We start from the raw sequence: 23,513 nt of genomic DNA on the forward strand, positions 1-23,513 counted from the left end.
TTATATGTGCAGTAATTACATAGTTTAACACCTTTTTTGTGCTCTTTATTTGAATCTTTTTGATAGTTTTACAAAAGCAATATAGCCAAACTGTCATATGCTCAAAGTTTTTCCTATTGTCATGTCAGTTTTTACAAAGGAAATCTTGGTCTTTATAATCTTCTCTTTATGTTATGGCATAACAAAGCAGCCCATTCGCTCTAATCTGACAACCGGAATTCCTCAAATAACTTAACAGGAGTCAATTATTCCCACATAAAGTCCAACAGACTCTGAGTTCCAGCACATAATATAAGAAATTAAATGATGGCAACTACATTAAGAAGACAAGTCACAGTTTTAATTGAGTATATTTACATAAATATAGAAAGAACTGTGGGGGAATGCAGCAACTTTAACAAACACAGTTTAGGGCTTCAAAAGTAATTGGACAAATACATGTTAAATCACACAACATGATATTTTGTGGAAAACATTAGCAGTCAATAACTGCCAAAGTTTTGGCCCATAAACATCAGCAGACACTTTATCTTCATCATGCAAATGATTTTCTGCTCATCTTCAAGGCACATGCTCTTCAGTCTACTAGGTCAGTTTCTAGTTTTATGGGCACCTCTTTTTGTGGCTGCAAACCAACTCCTTTGATTCCTCCGTAACAGATTTTTGCTTTTTTTTTTTTTAGAGCCTCATCGTAATCTTCTTCACTTGCACACGGTCACCACTTTTCTCCTCATATTGACAGACAACTCCACCTCAGTCTAAATGGCCACTATGTACTCTCAATCAACTCAATCAATCAATCAACAGTTCCTCAGACCACCAGTCTTTTCAGTTTCTAAACAGTGAAGTTGCTGACATCCAAATAACCGAGTCACACATCACATACCTCAGCCATGGAAAGTCTTTTCTCCCCACACTACTGTCTCACCAACCTTTTGTGGAACCTCCTCTTTCTCTCTCTATATCAGCCTTAACAGCTTTTTCAAGGGGGCTGCAGACCGCTTTCACCCCTCGTCCCCTATACTGTATCTATACCCCACCTTATCCCATCACACAACCACCTCACCACCCCTCTAATTGTCCCCTGCAAGACAATCTTCAGAGCTCAGTCAGTTGTCAGCCTTAATACTGCAGCCCTCCACCTGGATCGGCTCTATCGACAGGGCCGTGAGCAATGAAACATATACTGCGAGTTCATGTGGAAGGACAGTTCACACCAAGAAGCATGTCTGCATGCTCTTTCGCTGTTTTGAGTTCTGAGCCCATTCTCCTGGCACACTGTAAAAAATGATCAGCTATTGCAGAAGCAAAGTCCATTTGAAAGAAAGCAGCATCCTGGAAACAATGTATTTCAAACCATCCATGAAATTAGCACTCACACTCAGATAAGTACATCTTTTTGAAAAGTTTTGCGTTAGTTGAATAAATGTAGGTAATTTCTTTATTTCACTTAGAAGAAGTACATTTGTACAATTGACTTCCCACCTCTACACAGTTTTGTTTCTGGGACGTGTATATGTAGGTTTATGATTATGTAGGCTATTTTTTGTATATGTTTACACTGTTTTGTTTTTGTGTTTACAAAGAAAAAAAGAATAACATAAGTACTCACACTGCAGAAGTTGCAAGCATTTCCCTCAAAACAGTTTACTTTAGGCATATTTGCATCATTACACTGGACAGGCTTTGAACTTTTCCCTGGAAAATGTAAATTAACTCATCCTCGGCCTTTATTGTGTTCAGACCTGATATTATTTTACTACTGAGGATGTTTAAAAACTTGTTAAAACTGATATTTCTTGCAGTGTCTCGCACGCGCTAACCCCCCCCACGCCCCTCCTCCTCACGCCCTTTCCGTCTCCCTCCCCCACCTCGCTTAGCCTCGGGTCTTTGTGATTGGTTCACCTTTCATGTCCGTCAAAACCTTGTGGGCGGGCCTCAAACAATCCACTCGTGTTCCCTGCGCTATGGACTGTGAGCTACAGCAGACCAAGAGCGGGGCAGACGGTAGTACAGCAACGACAGCGTTTATCCTGTAACCGGAGGACGACTGTTCCCAGTCCCTGAGGTTTAAAGCTGTTCTTCCTAGTCCCGTGAACTGAGTCTGTGCCTTACCGGTGGTGCATTCCTGAAAACATCCAGAGAATTGTTTTTGAGAAGAGAGAGTATTTCCGTTTTGAAAGCAACACATCTTCGGGTCTTTTAGTCGGTTGTGTTAAACCCCGTTACCCAGAGACGCACAAAAGACACGCTCCCCAAGTCCACCTGGATAGCTGACAAAGCCGTCCGGTCTGAGGTCCATTGGGGAGACGGAGAGGAGAAATTCGCGCGGAAGACAGGAGCAAGAAAAAAAAAAGAAAGAAGAAGACAGGATGAATCTCAAGAGTAATTTGATTTTCACCCTCTACACTATTTACGGGATTCTTCTGAAAGGTGAGTTTGGGACGAGTGGTGCTTACGTGCGCATGTTGTGTACGTGCGTGGCGGGTCTGTGCGCGCATGTTCCAGGCCAACAGCAGGGCAGGAAGAAGGGGCAGAACGCGCGGTCACACGCGGGTCCTGGCGGAAAGATGTGGGTCTCATTCTCTCTCGCACACACTCACACTTGGTTTTTCATTCATACGTACACGTGCATGTAAGCGTATTGTGTAAGTGCATTTGTCTGCAAACGTGCGTGATGTGTGTGAGGCAGCTAGACCAGAAAGCCTGTCCCGTAACATTTGGAATCTCTTTGTAGGTTTATGCTCTATGAACGAGGATATATTTTCATAATTGTCTGCACGGGACACGACCTGTGCATGACCGTGAAGCCATTCAGAGTGGTGCGTCTCCTGCGTCTAACGATGTCCTATGCGTGAGTGGCAATGAAAAAAAAGACACACCTCACAATGAAAATTCCGACTCCGCGGTTGTTTTTGACTTGCGGCACTTGGATGAGTCCCGGAGCCGCTGGCAGTGTTTTACGCACTCAACTGTTCGGTGCTGCTGAATAAGATAGAAGCCCACATGCAGAGCTTTTAGGCTGCAGAAATTGTTCATCTAGACTTCTGTTTTCTCTGTACTGTTAGGGTATCTGTGGTTGTTGCGCACTTTCAGCACCGGCGAGCTGTGCCTGCGTGAGGATTTAAAGAAGGCTTTTGTCAATAACCTCAAACTAGTCGCAGGAACAGACGTGCAGGTGTGACGGGAATGATAGGGGTCTCTACATACTTAAAAGTTTATGTTTTTGCCATGATAGCTGATAACAGCAGTGCCCTCCTTGCAAATTCAGCTTCACAAAGCCGACATTTACCACCGAGTTCTATGTGTGCACTTGAGTTCATAAGATGGAGAGCTATTTTAGTGTGAATATATTCTGATCTCCAGACTCTTTGTGATATCTATAAAGTAAACAGCCATTAGTGGTGTTTAGACGACATATGATCCGACTGTAAACGGGAGTAAGGTGACATTGGAGGTCAAGGTCACGGTGAATCGTGCCTGCGTGTTTGTAAGACGGATCAGTTTGTTTTGTATGCATTAGAATAGAACTAGAGCAGATAACTGATAAAATAAACGGAAAATGAAACGTTCAGTGAAACAGTGCCACCGTATACAACTTTTTTTATGCTTCGCAAGTGCCTCTCCTAAAAAAAAAAGAAAGCTACATTTATAAATATCTACAGAGTAGAGGATATATTTAGCTGCAATTTCTGGATCGTTATGATCAGCGAATACAACTGTGATTTTATCGCTTAAATCCACAAATTCAAAACTTTAGGTTGGGCTGTTATTTTTCTAAAATATCTCTCCCATTGTGCAGTTATTTCAAAGGTGATTTTATATTGTAATTTCTCAGCCGACTCTGTGTTACGCACTGGATGGCGTTGAAGTTGCGAGGCTCCAAAGATGCACAACAATATTCCCATTAATATTAGGAAGTTGAAGAAGGAAGGCAGCAGCTTGAGTTCCCGGACTGGTGCGTTCCTGCTGTGTAGAACAGTGGCAGGAGGGTGGTGAACGGACTCTGAAACAAGTGTCAGTCTAACAGCAGGCCCACTTATGCCACACTGAGCTTTTGTCCACTTTACCCCCTCCAATCACATTAAGACATATTTAAGACATTGGCTAACAAATGTATTGACATGAAAGATAAAATTAGCATCATCTTGACTGATTTTAACCACTGTTATCCACATAAGTAAAGGAGAAATCCTAAATGAGAGATCATTTGCGCTTGATTCCCTTGATCATTTGTTGTTGCCTCTTTGAAGTGTGTGTGTGTGTGTGCTTGTGCGTACGTGCGTGCGTGCGTGCGTGTGTGTGTGTGTGTGTGTGTGCGTGTGCATGTGAGAGCGAGTGAGAGCAGTCCTTCCTTAATAACCAGACATGATTAAGGCCATTCTTGACTTAATGAATTGATGTGTAATGAGGTATCTTTGGGTATATCTGACGGCTTCCACTGCCACATTTATTGATGTTCCATTCCAGAGCCTCTCTTTTCCTCTTTATTCTTTTAAGGGTGACACGCTCATTATTAGTGTGTGTGTGTGTGTGTGTGTGTGTGTGTGTCTGTGCGGCTGTGTTGTGCCTGTGTTTGCATTCATTCCTGTAATGTGTGCCCTGTTTGTAAAGCTTATGTTTGAAGAGGCCCAAGCACAGACATAAGCACTAGCAGCAGAGTGCACACTTGTTTCATGTGTGGCTCCCCACACACACACACACGCGCGCGCGCACGCACGCACGCACGCGCACACGCACACACACACACAGAGAGAGAAGAGTCTATTTCTCTCGCATCCTAACCCTGAAGAGGATAATGCTAGGCTGCTTGATTTGAACAGTCATCTCTCGGTACAGGACCTATTGTTGCATAGGTTCCACACAGCAGGCAGGTCAGCCTCCCCCTGAATGAGGTCTATCAAGCCGGAGACATATCCTCGCGCTCTGTAAATGACAGCTGTTTCAGCCCCTCTGGTCCTGAGCCAGCTGGCATCAAGAGATCCAGAGACACTAAATCTCTGTCACCGACTAGACCTGCGCCACATATAGTGTGAATGTGAAGTGTTGTGATGGAGGTCGTTGTTTACCAACAGCCCGAGTTGTTAACATATTATCCAGTGTGTCTCATGTGCCCATGCCGTAGCCAGAGAAAACAGCCTGTTATGCAAATGGAGCTCTTACGTAAGAGCTTGGGGCTGAGCAGCAGGCGAGGGGAGATAGAGGCAGAGCGCAACAGAGGGAGAGGGAGATGTTGTAGAATAGAGGAGTTGATGTAAGAGTAATGTGGGAGCAGAGGTGTGGAGGAGGAATGTGCAATCTCCTCAACTAAAGAGTGCGTGTGTGATATGTGTACTGGTTGTTGTTTGCTGTTTGGATGCTTGTTTATCTCCGCTGCTCTGTCTGTTTCCTGTCACTTTGCCTGGCTGGCAGTCTGTCTGTTTTGAACTTTGATCTTGCTACCCTAAATACAAACCCCTGCTGAGGGATGTGTTTATCCCCACAGTGAGTCTTAAGCTGCTGAAGGCTGACCCTCCATCCCTCTGTACTTCCGTCCATTCCTCCCTCGCTTCATCCTCCCATCCTGGTGTGGAGCTTTGTACCACAGCAGCGTGGGAAAGCTTCTGATAACAAGCGGCCTTGTGTGTGTGTGTGTGTGTGTGTGTGTGTGTGTGTGTGTGTGTGTGTGTGTGTGTGTGTGTGTGTGTGTGTGTGTGTGTGTGTTTGCAGAGCCACTGATTACACGGGAGAAACAAGATGTTCTCTCTTTCTTACTCACTTGCACTTTCCCTCCCACTTGTGTGTGTGTGTGTGTGTGTGTGTGTGTGTGTGTGTGTGTGTGTGTGTGTGTGTGTGTGTGTGTGTGTGTGTGTGTGTGTGTGTGTCTGCAAGTGTGTTCATTTTCATGGGATGGACTTTGACGCATAGCACATGTGAGGGTGAGTACCTTATACCCATGCCACGAGGCTTCAGTACTCCGAATCCTCAGCAGAGCAGCGCTGGCTGGCTCGACGTGCATCACACAGACATCCAGACACACACATGCATACACACATGGAGCTACACTGTGGATTCATTGCTGCTCTGCCAAGGGATTTCCCATGATCAAAGCCAGTCTTTTGTTAGTCCAGGTGTTAAAAAAAAAAAAGTTAAAACAGAGAGGAGGAGGAGGAGGCTGGAGGGGAGCGAGGTAGGATTTACAAGCCCTTCATGGCACAGCATAAATGTGCATCTCCAGAACCGCACCAGAAACAATTACAGTGATCCTGCCACCTGTTCAAACTGCTTTTTGTATCAGTAAAGTCGTGCATTTGGGCAGGTTTTGTTTGGGAATGTACAGCTCTGACAAGTTAAATACAGACGATCTTACGGTGTGTTTAGACATCGGGATGAAACGAGGCACGACAACATGGAGGAGATGAAATGTTTTATGCAAATATCCTCCAGTGTGCAAAGCAGTGTAGCCAGTAGCTCAGTTACCAAACCAGCTTGTGGAAATCTCCTAGGCATTTATGAGCCTGCAAAATGGGATGCACCTACACCAAATGATGCAACATAGACTGCAAGCCAGCCAGATTGAGTATCTTTGTTTTACTACAACAATACAGTAATGTTGGATGTAGATAGGTGAGGATTTTACGAAGGAAATATTACCTTCAGAACATAAAACACAGGCATAAAGGAACTGATTTGTCAAGGACCTGTACAATAATATTATAGGCCTTTCTTTGCCATGGTGGCAACCTCAGAAGACGTCTGCCAAATCTACGTCCAGTGTTTAAACAACTCTCAAAATTTAGTGTCTGTACTGTCTGAACACTGGTGTTTTCTGCTGAGAATATGGACCTACAGTATGCCAGCTGCAGAGGTGTCATATACAACGGAGGCTTCCAGCTCATCCTATTGTGTGGGCATCACCTTTGCTTTAAAGCAGTCATTCAGTTTGCTGAATTCTGCAGTATTCAACTATCTCCTGTAATAGAGTGATACTGAAGAGTAATTAGCTGTGCAATGGCACTGTGGTTGTTTTAAATTATGAAACACTTCAAGCATACAAAAATAATATATTAATTATGCTGCCTGGCATAAATCTAAGAACACGCTATATTTATAAATAAGAGAAGTTGTTGTTTAATTCTGTTAAATAGCATATTATTTTCACCCAAGTGATGAACATTATCTGATAGAACCATATGCTGGTGAGGCTTGGAACTGTAGTAAAGGCTTCCTACTTGTTACAAATACGCAATATGTCAGCCACATCTGTAATCCACAAATAAACATCTTTGAGGAGAATCCATGTGGGATAAATGTAGATTTTTTTTTATTATTTTGGCATCTACGCTGTGTTTCATATCTCTCAGGCAAAGTGCAATTTAAAGCCAGCCCAAAGCGAGCGAAGGGAGAGATCAAATGCAGCCTCCCATGGAGAATGGAGAAAATACAAGCCCAGAGGTGGATTCGGCTACAACAGCGGCATCAGCAGACAGCAAGTTTGCACCCTAAATAGACCCCCCCAGTAGGTGAAAGAAGTATCCAAGCTCAGCTAACATATCAGCTGATGGGGCTTTTCTTCAAAGTTAGAGTGCAGCTTTTTATGTATACAAGTCAGAATGCTTCATGAATTGATGTGTGTTTGTCCGTGTGTTAATCAGCTTGCTCTGAGTCAATATGATGCACCGTTCTCATGAAGAAACGTAAGGACTCTTAGGATTTGCATTTTGACCAATTTATCAGGAACATCTTGACTGACAAACTTCTTTGTTTCCCTGCTTTTGTTTGAGTCACACTGTAGAGAGCAGATATCATCTACCCCTATATACTAAACACAAACGCAAGCATATTAGGAAAGCCAGACTGTGTTATTGAGTGTGAGTGTGCCTGCATGTGTCTATGCCTGCATGCATATGTGATGTCTGTATTAGCATTGAATTCCAAAGGATTAGCAAGTGGCTAATCTGAAGCTCCAGTCTTTGACAAACCATGTGTCACTAATCTGAAACACTCTGGAGTAAAGAGACACAAACACAATCACCTTTTGGATTAAAACTATCCATACAGAGGGTGTTGTAATCTTTTACTTTTACTCAGAAAGAAGTTAAAGAAGGCTCAAACGGAAGAAAAAGGGAAGTCAAAGAAAAGTCAAGATAATAACACTCTATTCAGCCATTTTATTTCTCTCTCTCTCTCTCTCTCTCTCACATATGCATACTTGCAAATAAACAAACAAGTGAAGCAAGTTGATTTGGTGCACTATTAGTTTAACCTGATGTGCTCTACAGGTTGACCTATGATCCCCTGTCTTAACAGCTTGTAGCCTAGATAAAGTTCTTTTTATGCTATGTGCTCTTTCATCTGACAGCTTCTTTTCATACAACTCCCAGAAGGCCAGCGTCTGGAGACTTGCTGCTACGTGTTACAGTAATCATTTTCTCCAACAGAGATAAAGATATGGACAGCGGTGACTCTGCTCAACACACTCCTCTCCTGCCCCAACTCTGTTATTATTTGGGGACTCTGAGTCTATCTTCGACAAGAATTAATTCAACCGGGGCAAAGTAGGCCCGTATTGTGTGCTGAAACATTTCTACTCACGGAGCTATATTGTGTGCGTGTGTACAACAAAAACATACACTCTCACGTGAATACACATGCACAAAATGTGCACGTAGAAGCCCAGAAGTGTAAGGGCAGAGTGGTGAGAAAAATAACAACAAATAGAAGGGCAAATCTTTTGTTTTCAGCATCTACATTTGTTCTGATATTACAGACCAAACATTGGATAGAGCTTTCAAATTATATATATATATATATATATATATATATTTTTTTTTTTTTTTTTTTTTTTTTTTTTTTTTTGCTTTATTACTGCAGTTTTGGTGACCCAGATTCAGAGATAACTTTCTCTGTCCACATACACTCAAATTTTTTCAGTCAAATCAGGGCTGACAGGAAGAGTTTACAGGGAATATGATGAAAAAGTTTGGAGGTAGTTCAAAAGCGAAGGAGGAGAGGCATACAACTGCAGGGCCAATGATTTGGGACTATCTTCTGACATTCTCTCCACTTCTTGTCCAGTCAGTTCAAAAACGGTGACATGAACCCATATCCACAGAAAATCTCCCAGTCACTATTCATATTATTCAGAGTCACTGCTGCTATTCCTTAGAGTCAACCTGAATACGAGTAGCATCCCTCTTTGACTCCGTCCTGATAACACACAATTACTTATCTTTTATATTCACTTGTTCATTTCTCATTTTTATAGTTGTATTTTGATTCAGTTTCAAAATGCAGCTGCATTTAATGATATAGCTACACAAGTCGTTTCATGTGCATGCTTTATTTTCATGTTATGGCTTTTTTATATCATGGAAAACATTGATGTAGTGCTTAACTGCGTAACTTGTACTTATGCAGTAACAATATAGAGGTATAACATGATATTAATTGAAAAGCAGGATTAACTGCATCCACAAATACACAACTATCCACTTGTTTTAGCGTTATGGTCTCAAAGGAAAGCTTGAGCTAATTGAAATATAATTCCCCAAAGACACATGTTCGTGTTAATTGACTCTCTGTGTGCCTGTAGTTGTGTGTGTGCGTGTGTGTGTGCGCACTTGAGTGTGTATGTGTGTATATTTTTCTATTCATATTATCGCCAGAAGTCACTTTCTAGTCCCTTGTCTAATCATCAGCTGGAGGGTCCCCCCACGTCTTAATTTGGTCTTTGAAAGCTATTAGACACTCTTTTGCATGAGCACCATTTCTAAACACATCTAATGTAGTAAAATTATGCAGTTAGAATCTACAGATGTTGTCTTTGACTCAAACTGAGTTGATCCTTTTGCTGTAGTCAGGGTGCACTGTAAATCAAGCAGTTTTTACCGTTGTGTTATTTCATGGCTTTAGATGGGAGCAAATGGAGGATTGTGCAATAATTAAGAAAGTTTGTGTGTCCCTGTGTCGGTGTAGGTCTCTGTATGAATGTGAAACTCGAGAGACCACACATTACACTTAAAGGCTGTAATTCAGTGACTACTTGTGAGAGCTACAAGTGTGAAATTTCATCCAGTTGAAAAAACTTTGCACCTTAAACCCAGACACCTGTTAACGCACGCACGCACCCACATACACACACAGTATTACCATCGACTGTAAAACTCAGAGTTGCACAATGATGTAAAGTGGGTATTTATAGGTAGCCTGGTGATACCAGACCCGTATATCAACTGCATGGATATATGGGTCTGGCGACTCTCCTTAAGGAATAATTTCCATTTGTTTCGTCCTACTGGGCATGGGCATCGGGTTAATTTTGAAACCATTAATCAATCAGCACCGACCACCATATGTGCCGAAACTCCACCATCGATCTGGCCAGGAGCCAGGCTCATTCGGAGAAACAGAAAGGCTTTGTTGTGACACCGGATATACTTCCTTGTTAATCTGCGTAAACACATGCATTCAAGTATATTTATTTCAAACAGACACATGTTCGGCATTGGCCTTATCATTTACACCCTTGAAATACCTCTGTTCCTCTGTTTGTTGCTCAGCTGTCAGACTGTACGATGTCTTCCATTCACTTGAGCTTAGTATCATCTACGTCTTTATACCAGTATGGTATTTATATCCTGTTCCCGAGTATTTCAAAATCTTGTATTGGTTCTAAGTTTGGAGTCTGGCCGTTTTCTGTGCAGAGATTGCTCCGGGCCTGTTGTAGAGGGGAGGGAAGATGGAGTCAAGTGAGACAATTTATAACAGTTAAAAACCAAATGAACTGAGACCCTTGGCTTGGGTGAGCGAGCGGCAGCATACATAATGCGCCTTAGGGATTTCTTCTCCACACATTGGGCTGTGCGGTGGGTGCGTGTGCGCGTGCGTGTGTGTGTGTCCAAGCTAGCAAACACGTAGCACACAGAAACACACAGCCCCCTCCACCATCTGTCTCTGTTTGCCACATTACAAATCCATTATATGCTACACAACATTATTCCCTCCCCCCTTCCTAAGTGGCACACACCCCAAAGCTTACTTCCACTATCCTACTCAGTGGAACGGTGACAATTTGCCACCGCATACACATCTTTGTTAAAGATGCTGTGGCATGTTTCCAACTGGATTTTATTACATATTTTCATGCTCCATTTGAATTTTTTTGTAAGTTGGTGTTTAGCATTGATGCTCTGAGATTTTACAGGTCTGTTTGCTTGTTATTGCTGCTTCATGTGGAAATTAGTGTGATAAGATATTTTCAACTGGTCCCTGTTGAACTGACACTGGACTCTAATATTTCTGCCTCATCCAGAATTATTAATTTTTGCATTTTTGGCAGAAAGATTTAACACGAGCCCATGCACACACACACACACACACACACACACACACACACACACACACACACACACACACAGACACACACACACACACACACACACTGCGTGAATCTGGCTAAGGCTTGGCTCAGTAGTTTTATAGCTAACTCATCTCCAGTTCTAATCAAAAAGCTTCCCCATCCCTGAACCTCCTGCTGAGGAAACAAAGAAGTTATTATGTTTTTAAATGGTCTCCAATTACGGGTAATTTCACCGCATATCTTAAAGCTATTTGCTTTTCTCTCACTTTGCTCCGGTTGGTTAGAGCAAGCATTGTGCTTTGCAAAAAAAAAAAACAACGAACAGACAAGTTAGACATACAGCAGATGCATTCCTTCGGAAAGTAGAATGGTCTGTCTTTCTTTGCACCCCCTTCCTGTCTCTTCTCATCTCTCTAATCATTAGAAATGGCAGACACAGTTAACTCAATTCCTTCTTTATCTACCTCATTAGTGTTTGTCTCACAGTGCTCTCAATTACCCTGTCCATCACTCCCCTGTACAGTCAAAAGCCTCCACTGGCTGAAGTCAGTAAAGACTCCCATGTTGTTAGAATCCAGTCAGACTCATTTGTGAGTGATGCCAAAATTGTGTATTCATGTGCTTAACATAAACGTTCTCAATCTGTGAAAGTACACAGGCAATGCTGGAAACAATGTTTATAGCCTCCTCAGTTGGCAGCCTGGTGCTACATTTTTATGCTCACGTAGCTTGTGAATTGCTAGTCAGAGCCTTACTTTCAGGGCCTTTTATGATTTTAAATGTTCATCTGTGGCCCACCTGGGAAGTCAGTTTAGCTGGATTGGTTTTGATGGATTGGATTTCAGTTGTAACCTTGGTTGCATGTTCTTGCTTTTTGAAGAGTATTTTATGATATTTAAATAATAGCAGCATTTTTCATTGGTGAATTTTTCAATATGATCATTTTAGATATTTACTGTTGTTGCTATTTCTGTTCTTAAAAGCTCAAACCATTTGGCCATATCATATCTAATAATCAAAATACTATCTTTGCAGAGACTGACCTACACCAAATGCGGAAGGCAAAGTCCAAGCAATTCAAAGTATGAATCACAAACAACAGTTTCTGAAGGAAGCAAGCAACTTGATATTTTTGTTTTTGATGTGTGCGACACCGAAAGTGTTTTGTAACATTCTCCTTTTGAAACTGCATCTATACATTTCTCTTTCTCACCGCTTTAATATACCTCCCTTTGTACATTTGTACTGTGTCTACTGTCCCAGACAAGTTTGCCAACATGCAAATGCTGCTGTATGTGTATCCAGTTTAAATGGCCCAGCTAATGCTAATCTGTGCTAATCCCCTGAAAAGTACCCTCAGAGCAGCATTATCATGCCACTCCGTAGTTGGGATGGATAGTGAAGGAGAGGGGACCAAAAAAAAATGGTGAATGGAGACATGGGCATAGCAAATATTAAATTATAACAGATGATGCACTCAAAATCCTCACACCAGTGGTCACCTTCCAACGCCTGCTTCTCCGCACACATGCACACACAGAGCTGCAGACAAGAGCTATTACTGCAGTGATAGACCCAAAATCTCCAGGCACAGCAGTAATAATGAGACAGCGTTAACCACAGTTGCACTGATGTGGTAAATGGTAGCCTACTGTCCAGGACTAAGCGCTGATCCTAAGCTCTTGCCTTAATGCACTGGTCACCCTAATCCTGACCTTTATTAAAAAGTGAGCCTCTAACCAGAAAGGAGCCATATCTTTAGACAGTAGCAGTTCCTCAGTACAGCTGATCATAGTCCACCCAGTCTGGGAGGAAGTGACCTTCACACCGGTGTAATCCCGGTGTCACCTATTGGAATTATGATCGCAGAGCTGAGGTCACTACAGAGCTACATTCGAATTTGAAAGCATTTATTTAATTAGGTTAATTCTCAGAAATTATCAGTGTTTAATGGAGCAGAATTTAGAAATGGCAGGGTTGACTGCATGTGAAATTTTCTGTGATAATGGCTCTGTATCATATTGCACATGACAGGGAATAAAAAGTTGCCCAAAATATAACATTTACAATATTTAAGCCACATCCTCATATCCACATAGCACACATATAGTGATCACATAGTTTTTTTCTTTTTCTTTTATTTAAGTTTAAAATCTTTTATCAAAACCTGTCTTTCTGACAACTGGGCCTTTGCTGGCCTTGATATGCCACATAATGTGGCTCTAATTGCAAGTAAATATAACACTGATCAATTAAAGGTAATCATAACATTAATTAATTGTAGTCTTACTGTGTTCTCTTATGAACACATGCTGCATGGATATGGATTTAGTTCTCTCCTGCTGTTAGAGTTGGTGGAAGGTGCTGATTCCAACACGTCTGGGTTCATTATGTCGACAAAGATAGTGCTGCATATATAGGCCAGTCCCTCCCACAGGTAAAAGAATGTGACATTTAAATCAATGACACTTTTCCAGTTTAAATTAAGCAGAATGCAGAAATCACTGACATTAAGGTGCATTATTTCAGTGCATGGTGATGCACATCAAGGTACGTTTGAAACGGGACTATCATTATTTCGTCCTTCAGGAATAATAAAGCAAAGAATATCAGAAAGTAGTGCTAAATTAACATGAAGCAAGTAGACATTTACTTGTTAATATTTATTAAATTAGGTCTTTTAAAGTAGGAAGCTATACAAAACAAAATTATTGCTTATCATTGCTTGGACTGCTTACAGTGCTTTCATCCCTCTCCTGCTTGATTAGCAACATTAGCAGCATAATCCCTGAAGTAGCAGTTCTCCTGATATCTAGTGGGTACTTGTCATTCAAAGGAAACCTCCTTGATAACAGATAAAAAGAAAGCAAATGGTATGAGGAAGGTACAAGCAGTAAAAACACAGGAGAAAATGCACCAGAAGAAGGTGATGTTTTTTTTTTTTTTTAAAGATGTTATGCAAGTGTATGTTGTGCCTGTGGCTTGGCTTGTGTTCTGAATAACATGTTACTGGCCAGTGCTGTGTCAACACTCTGTTACTGGGGCACCATGATGAGATGAGATGAGACAGGGATGAGGGTTACAGAAAAGCACTCCATTTGTGCATGTGCGCATCGGTTGAGGTTGAGGGGATGATAGAATTAGAGGGATGTGTGGGAAACAGGATGGATGGGGGAGAATAGAGGAATTCCCAAGTGCAGTAGGAAAAAAAAAAAAAAAAAAAAAAAAAAAACGGGGCCAAAAAAAGAACAGCAGCCATGCATGAGATATTCAGGAAATGAGCCCTGACACAGCTTCAATCTTGTCTTCAAACACGTAAACTCATGCACTGCCTCAAAAATCCAAGCATGCAAGCAGGAACCTGAAACATTTATTATACATTGTATGCAGATGCAATCACAGAGATAAAACAGTAACAATGAAGAGGTGGTGAACATGTTTTTTTCCCCAGATAATTATGGATGATACATAGCAGTACTCTCGTTGCATTAGAAAAAAAAAAAATGTTGACGTCAACTTTTGATTTTAATTTCTTTATGAAAAAAGTACTGCACCCCAAACGTGAAGGCTATTGAATTTGCCTCCAGATATAAATGCAAATGGCCCTGTCAAAAGTCCTGTCTTTATCTGCATTTCAGTCATTGCTACTTGCTTTTCGCTTTTTGCTTTTTCACTGCATTTTGTCTGTCTTTCTCTGTAGGTCTCTCCTTCCACCCCTCTGCTCTCTCTCTCTCTCTCTCTCTCTCTCTCTCTCTCTCTCTCTCTCTCGCTCTCTCTCTCTCTCTCTCTCTCTCTCTCTCTCTCGCTCTCTCTCACCCCAGACACCTCACTCTCCAGTGTCACCCTGGGCTTTCATCTTGCCAGGGTGCTTCCTTTATAAGAATACTCCAATTGGCAGACAAGCGCCCTTGTCAGACACCATTCATTGCACTTGCATAGATATGAAAAGTGTTTTAACAAGCACCACTGAGTTTTTGGTGCAGTGGAAGCTGCATACCAATGGCAATGCAGATCCTGTGACCAAATTAAAGAAGCAGTAAAGTTTGGAGACAGTTATGTTGACGTCCTTGTCAGACATTAAAGTTTCACTGCAGCAGCCCCAAGGTAGTGGGTAAGTAAAGTTTGTTTTTCCTTGCTGATGTCCGTGGAGAATTTGGACTTTGAAATGCAGCAGTGAAGTTAACTGAAACGGATGCAGAGTCATATTTTCTGAATTTGATTTTCTTGCATTAAATTTGGTAAAATATGCCTACACATAATCTTGGCTGTCATAACAGTAGCTTCCATTTGTTATTCAGATACTAAGGCGCATACTGTATAATTAGGTGGGTTAACTGTTAATGTAACTTTCCATCTCCTGTGAAACCTGCATATATTGTTGTCCGGAAACTCTTCAATAGACAAAAGCAAGAGATCTGACATCTGGACAGATGACAGGGAGTTAGTGACATGTAACTTGTACTTTAAGATAATTTCAATAGGGTTCATGCTTTTTTCATAGATAGCCTACATAGCTATTGCAGGATTTATATGGTCTGTGGTTGTTTGGGTTTTAACAAACATGTGCTGAAAGAGGTGTGCGATCTGTGAAAAAGAAAAAGGAATGAACAAAATTACACGAAAAAACAATCAGAGGAATGGATGATTGAGTCATAAATGCAAATTAACCTGTTAAGCCATATTTTGGTCTTCTGCTTTGGTCTATAACAGTAGAGGTACCAGAACCTGTTTGTAAAACTACCAGATGTAGGGTTGACCCGTCAAATTGATTACTACTTTCATATTCCTTTTTTGTTGTGACAAATCCTGATTAAGTCAAAATTGTTCTTGAGCCCAAACAATTGTACAGTACCAGTCAAAGGTTTGGACACACCCACTCATTCTGTGTTTTACTGTTTTCTACAATAGTGAAGTACCGAAGACATTAAAATGATCAAATAACACTTGTGCAGTGAAAAAAAGCAAACCATTCTTCACATTTTAGATTCCTCGAAGCAAAGTTCTGCCACATCATTGTTACTTCAGTTATATTTTAGCTCTCTTGTCCTGGTCAGAATGTGTGAAGGGAATTTTTGGAAACTCTATCCTTAAAGTAGCTTCATCTTCTGCAGTCAGCTGCAGCACAGAAACGAAATGACTTAAAAGGAGGTGATGTCATCATAACTGAGTGTTCTACATCCACCGAACAGCGATCTAAGCCGCATGGATACTGTCTCCGAAAATATATAAAGGGCTTGCTTTATAGACCATGACATATAATTTCCTCTCTTCGGAGCGATACGTACAGTCCTCCGTTTCCATCATAATGCACCCAGGCTGTACTGATGAAACTGTTACACTAGCAAGCTTTTTGTTTCATTCTCTGTGTCCTTTACACTCGCTTTCTCTATTTCTGCCCTTCTGAAGATGAAGTAAGACTTCAGCTTCTATATCAGTGCGAGGGCAATTCAGCTGCATAAAGGTTATGTGCATCTAAATGACAATTAATATGCAACATCTGTCTGAGGGCTTAGATCATTTCCCTCCTCAGCATTTCTGTGTCTTATAGCATGTAAATTTCTGTAATGGAGTCAAGACACCAATCGTGGTGAATGCAATGTGAATGTAACTTTTGGATTGAACTTCCACCTAAGGGTTTACCTTCATTTAAAGGGTTAATTGATTTGACTTGGAATACTATAAAATGATTGGTTAAAGAGCAGGTGTGTAGGAGCCTAATTGATTGAGAATAACCAGTTGGAATAGCAAAAGGCAGCTGATATGGTCCAGGTCGTTACTTAAACTAGTATCAAATTAAAGTGAAATGCCAAATCAATTTACAAGACAGAAGCTGTTTAATCTAGTCAGTAAAATTATGAAATTTGGGCATAACATTGGTTTTGACTTAATGCTGCTAAATGTAAAGGCACAAAAATCATAACTGCAAGATTGGACAGAGTCTTGAATCTGAGTTATACAGTAAATAAAGTTAAGGTAGAGCAGCTTTGAGTTTGGACAATTGGTACGTTTTGCTTATTTTGCGTGAAGAAAAATGGGTTTTGTAGGAAACCATTTGTATATTTTAAAACTAAATTTAAAATATTGCCATATCTCATTGTTTTCACTCCTGACTTGAAAACATGATCACCTAGCCATAGGCAATAAACTGTAAGAAGAACATTTCATAGGAAAGGACTGTGGACAGGACACGAAGTGTCCCAGCTCTTAACAGCCATGTTAAATTGAATTTGAACAAGGCTTGGCCACAGGTTATTCTGTTTAGTTTGGTTGGTGTATGTTTTCCTGTTTGCATGAATTCAATCTGTAGGATACTGTAGGCAATTTCGAGTGGACAAAAGAAACGGGTCTCTTTGAAAACAATGCCATTAACTAACACTGATATTGTGTACGCGACAGGTGACAAAGACAAGTTTAATGTAATGAGACTCCATACAATTTTCATTACATAAATAAATGTTCATGTTGGTAGCCACTGAGCTGCTGAACAGCCTCTGAATTTACCTTTCTCTTTCTCTGACTCTCTCTGTGTGTGTCTGTTTCCTTTTGCTTCTGAAGGGGAAACATGACTTGTTTACATCTCTGTAGCAGCAACTAAATGAAATCACATTTCCCATCAGTCAGTGGGCTAATTGAGGCTAGCTCTTCTATTAGTTGTCTGCTCACATCTGCTTTGTAGGGAGCCAGACCGATCAATGCTCAGCTCGGAGATGGATGCTTGGGTGTGGACACGTGCACACCCTACCACACACGGACATTTATACACAGCTCAGAGTATTTGACCTGGGGGCACAATCATTTTGCATCATTTTCTTTCTCCCATACCTACCGCGTCATCTTACCCTTTTTTCTTTTTATGTGCAATTGCTTTGCATGCAATCCAAGTGGAAAAGAACTTTTGCTGCTGCATCAGGCTCAGAAAAAGAAGGTGGTACAATCAGGGATAATACTTACACTGTCCTGAATGTTGGTATTAGAGAATGGGAGTGTTGAGCCTCTCTTCCTCTGGCTTTTGTGGTATAAGAAGGAATCTGGCTGTTCCCACAGTCTTGGCAAATTCTGCCTCCCCAAATCCTTTTCTCAGTAATTCTGTTGTCCTGCCAACGGTGAGTGAAAGCGCAGAAGTGCATTACGGACTGGTCATGCATGAGTAACGAGGGGCCCCTCTGTGTGTGTGTGTGTGTGTGTGTGTGTGTGTGTGTGTGTGTGTGTGTGTGTGTGTGTGTGTGTGTGTGTGTGAGTGATGGATTTTAACTACTTTTCTGCCCCACAGAAACCTAGTTATTATGCAGTTGCCCTAAGTGGCCCACAGTTCAAGTTATCACACATTCACACCAACACCTACGCCGCATACGTGCACAAAAAAAACAAGATAAAATAACAAAACACCTCGCTATTGATTAGAAACTTGCCTGCACAGTTCACTGTAATGAATTCTCCCACGCCATCATTCAGCACCTTGAGTCTCATCCCACCACCCACTCCCACTCCCACACCCCCGCCACCTTTCTGCATACGTTCCATCTGCGGCAGGTTGAGAACGGCTTGCCGTGAGCTTCATTCAGCGTGGACAAATCAAGTCAAGACAAACCTGACTCTGTTAGTGGAAATCAAAGTGTGACAACTTTCCACAGTGAAGCGAGACATCGTTTTGCTGCAGTTCAAATTAAGTTTTGTGAGGATTACGGCGATCCAATAGTCGAATCTGTGTTGATCGAGCAAAGCAGGAGATGAACACGCCGTATGTCACATCGTCATCTGGATTGGTTTGAGGCTTTTATCTCGTCTGCTTTGGTCCAGTGTACCTTGGCGAAAGCTCTTGAAAGCTGTGCCGTGTTTTGTTTTCAATACATCGTTCGAGCCAGTGCAGGCAGCTGTCATCAGAAGAGACATGCACTGCCAATACCTGATTCAGCCATGTATGCAACTCTGGATTACTGTCTTCATTTATATTTAATGGCACACTCATATGCATGATGCAAATGCTAGAAATAGTAAAGAAAAATTGCAGCTGAGTAGTATACTGAAATATAGCTATATATATATATCGTAGCTATATTGTATACTGGTGGTATATTTAAGAAAACAGACTTGTATTTATAGGTACACATTGTCAACCCTTGCCTCCAATCATCAGTTTGAGAAATGTGTCACATTATAGCAGCAGGATGAACAGTTGAGGGGTTTAATCATGGCGTAGTTTTTACTTACGAACTTCACAGAGGATGAATAACATTCTTAAGCCCTTCTGCTCTCCTCTATTCTTGGCAACAAAAATCTGCGAACAAAAAGCCTACCTCCATTTTCTTCCCTTAATATGACCTTGTGAAGACATGCATTAATGCCATAAGCGATTACTTTGTCAGAAGTGGAGCCCGCACAAAAAGTCGTTTAAATTTGACTCTCGGATGACCTGCATTTTGTCTTGTGCATGTTGCATAGTAACACTGACAGCAGCCACTCACATAACAGGTGCTTACATGGAAGTAGATGATTCATAGTTTAGAATCAGTTGAGTCCAAAGAGTGGATATTATCTTCCCTAAATAACAGAATAATACAGAGGAACAATCACCAAGCATCCTACCCTACACGTCATCTTTCATATACTACTCACCAAACACACATACAAACACACACACAGTTCCACGTGCACTCTCGGCTACTGGTGTGTCTCTGATCTGAGCCCATCTCAGTGTCTCAGTCACATGCAGGTCAGCTGTAATCAATGTGGCTCCCTCACACACACCTACGGGCGCACACCTTTAACCAAGGTCATGTGTAACTCGTTTGGTATGTTGAAGTGTATTTGCTGATGTTGCATCGCACTCTTTCCTCCCCCTTCTCCCTGTTCTCACGGTTCACGGTTTGTTTTCTCCGTTGGTGGGGGAGGGGGGGGATTACACGCATATGTGTATGTGTTTGTGTTGTGTGCATGTGTGCAAGTGCTCAGACATGACATTTCCCCCTGCCATAGACACAGTTGTGGTTTGGAGGCTGATATTGTTTGGCTTCCTTATAGTCATAATCTATTTTTGTTGTGCCTCAAATGCAGCATGGCTTCTAGCCTACGGCACAGTATAGTGCAAAGTAACAGAATGCCAGCACAGAGGATTTGTGTGTTGTCTTTGTTTATGTTTGTTTATGTGTCTATGTCGCCAATCAATGAAAACCCACTGTCGCACAAGATGTATAAATAAATGATTCCGTTGCAGCAGAAGTCTAATGGATTTTAATGGATCTTTGTTCCTCTCTTTGACTGCCTCATGCGTTTGTGTGAGTGAGTGCATGGCTGCTTGCTTATGTAAAATGTATGTTTACGTTCTGATGATGTGGAATTTGCCAGTGATTGGTTAGATGATGACCAGCAACGACAGAGGCAGACTCTTGGAGGCCCTGGATTTGCTGTTTTTCTCAGCCTCTCAGCACGCAGCCCGCCAGAGCCAAAATGCCTCTGCAGGGTCAGCTTTGGCCCCCTGACAGGCTGACGAAGCAAGCGCTGTCTGTCAGGGGCCAGGCCTATTAAATGATCAGAGACTACCTTCCCCTGACGCCGCTCTGGCTGAGAGGCCGCATCTCCCTCCTGGAGGCCGGCCCAGAGGCGTGTGTTTGTGCATGCATGCATGAAAAATGTACGTTGGAGATTCTTTGACTTCATTTTGACGTGCTTTTTGAAGTGCTTGTATTGTATGAATGTCACTGTACAGCCTTATAATTAAGTAGATTGAATGACCCAAAGCACCATCAAACACGCATACTCGTCCTAAATGTGTGTCAGATGGAAGCGTGTAAAGCAGATACATCAGAATGTGTTGGTGTGTGGGCTTTGCCCACAGGGTGTTGTCCTGTATCTAGTGCAGCAGCCCAGGAGCTAGATTTATTCCTACAGAGGCATTTTGAGCAAGCATAGCTGTGCAGAATTGTTTCAGTGCTGGGGGTCCGAGACAAACAATGAATTTAGACCCCAAAAATACTCCAATCTGTCACTGCTGGTCATTATTTGACCATTTGCCAACTGTTTCCCATCAGCCAAGAAGCTTTACAGATATAGGTACACAGGTTGCTGCCACTGGTCACCCCTTGCGACAGGAAGAAACATAATATGTTGGGTGATGCTTTCGTTTTTCGTTACCTTTTTAAGAAAAAATGAAATAAAAAATATTAAAAAAACGGGGAATTTTTGCCTTTCACAGTGGAGACAGACAAAATGACATGCAGTAACGGTCCGTCTGGCCGAGAACTGAATCGGAACTCACTGTTCATCCTAGCGACTTGGCTGTTAGATCGCCCATTCAGTTTCTTATTTGCAGTTCTGTACAACCACCGTTGAACACAACAAACACATTTCCACGGGTGTTGGCAACAGATGTAACCAGGAGTACTGTGGATCATGATTGATCAAGTACAATTGTATAACAAGTAGTTCCCACCCAGCAAACCTGATTGGTCAACTGTACATTTGGAACATGCTCAAATCAGCATAACAGCACAGCCTGCTCATCACTGGAAATATCGCTCCGCCTTCTCAATAGCAATATATAATTGGAATTGAATTTCATATAATATGCAACATAATGTTGTTTTTACTTGTTTTAGGCCCAATAACTGTGACCCATTTGATGTAATTGGGTCTCTTTTGGCCGCTCCGAGCACCTGTATCATAACACCACACATAGTTGCGCACTTAGCATCCTCGCAGCGGCTCGCTTGACCGGTTTGGTTTTAACACGACACGGTGCTAAAATCTTAAAAATACATAAATCCATCGAAATCTTCTTTCAGCGGATATCGTACTTACAACAAGATTGAGCGAGCTAAGCAGTTTGGGGTTTCTATCTGCTGTATTTATTCAGCTTTAGAAAAGATCTCCAGAAAGCAATACAACGGAGTAGATCTTGTCTCTGTTGCTACGTCGTTAATAAGGGTCGGCCTACTTCCTGGAGTGGTTCAACATTGTATACGTTACGTTGGCTTCCACTGATGCTTTCTGATTGTTTTCCAGCTGTTAGTCACACCCCATGTCATGTCTTGCCATGGAAACGGAGATCACACGAACAAAAAGTTTTATATTTTGAGGTGGAATTGCCCCACAATATGAATACATTTTGATTACATATTTAATCTAGTTAGTAACTTGTTGTATAATCGCAATAGTACACGATAGGGTTTGCTTTAACGTCATTATTGGCACGACAGTGATGCAGTCAGGACCGAGGCGCTTGTATCTCTCTTGTGTGATGTTGCTTAAATATTTTCATAGCTGCAAACATCACACATTTTCTGTGATAGTGTAATTGTGTTTTTTATTTGTTGAGACTCTTAATGTTAAAGCCTGTTCACACCGTAGATTCAAGATGAGACGAAACTGCTTCAGAATGTTGCAGGGAAAAGTCGCAGCAGTGTGAACTGACCCGTCTCAGCTTGACTCAACTCGGCGTGTCAAATCGCAAGTGGGCAGTTTTAGACTGTCAGGTGCAATAGTTAGTATTTATTACTGCTTATTAGAGGAGACACCAACTCCAAAAAACAAACAAGAAATTGACAGTACAGTGGAGATCTCATGTCTCGAGTTCGTGGCATTAATTTGCATACACTCCCTAGGTATTTTGTTGACGCACCCTTGGGGGTCCAAATTCTCTGCCATCACTGTCCTCATTCATGTTTTAAGACGCAGCACATTATACCCAGCTACGAAAAAGCCTGGAAAGCCGGCAGTTAAAGCAGAAGTTCAGAGTTGTTACAGAGAGTAGTTGCTGTGGAGATGTCTGAACTTTAAAATTAGCACTGCACAAAATTATTTTGCAAAAGATATTTAAAAAAAACAATCTTAAAAACAAACAAACATTAAAGAACAGCTTGGATGCAGTTTGTTGCATTGCAGAACTATTTGGTTGGCAAGCATATACATTGGATTGATTTTAATAGTTTTAATGCACTTCAAGTGTGCACTGTGCAGCTGTATTATCTGGTCAAAATACAAGTATTGGATTGGAACTGGGTATGGGCAAAAAAAACTTGATCAGAACATCCCTATTTTAAATTGTAGTTTCTATGATGAAGTGTGGAAAACCAATGGAGGCCAGAAGTCAATAATTTCCCTTTTTTATTTAATAAAACCTCTCCCTACTCCTTATTCTCTCCTCCCGTTCTGTCTTTATGTTTTGCTTTCACCCACT

General features: G+C 41.6%; 1 protein-coding gene across 2 annotated transcripts in view; it reads left to right on the forward strand.

Moving 5' to 3' along the window:
• The first annotated feature begins 1,961 nt into the window (after positions 1-1,961).
• The window catches only part of cadm2a (cell adhesion molecule 2a), a 202,913-nt gene continuing 181,361 nt past the window's right edge, over positions 1,962-23,513 (forward strand). For both annotated transcript variants that reach the window (XM_069146365.1, XM_069146366.1), the window contains exon 1: positions 1,962-2,433. In XM_069146365.1, coding sequence (XP_069002466.1) covers positions 2,373-2,433 — 61 coding nt within the window. In that variant the 5' untranslated portion in view covers positions 1,962-2,372. The remainder of the gene's footprint in view (positions 2,434-23,513) is intronic.

Source organism: Embiotoca jacksoni, unplaced genomic scaffold, assembly GCF_022577435.1.
Source record: "Embiotoca jacksoni isolate LCO1_2020_lvr unplaced genomic scaffold, fEmbJac1.0.p SCAF_13, whole genome shotgun sequence".
Classification (NCBI taxonomy): domain Eukaryota; kingdom Metazoa; phylum Chordata; class Actinopteri; family Embiotocidae; genus Embiotoca; species Embiotoca jacksoni.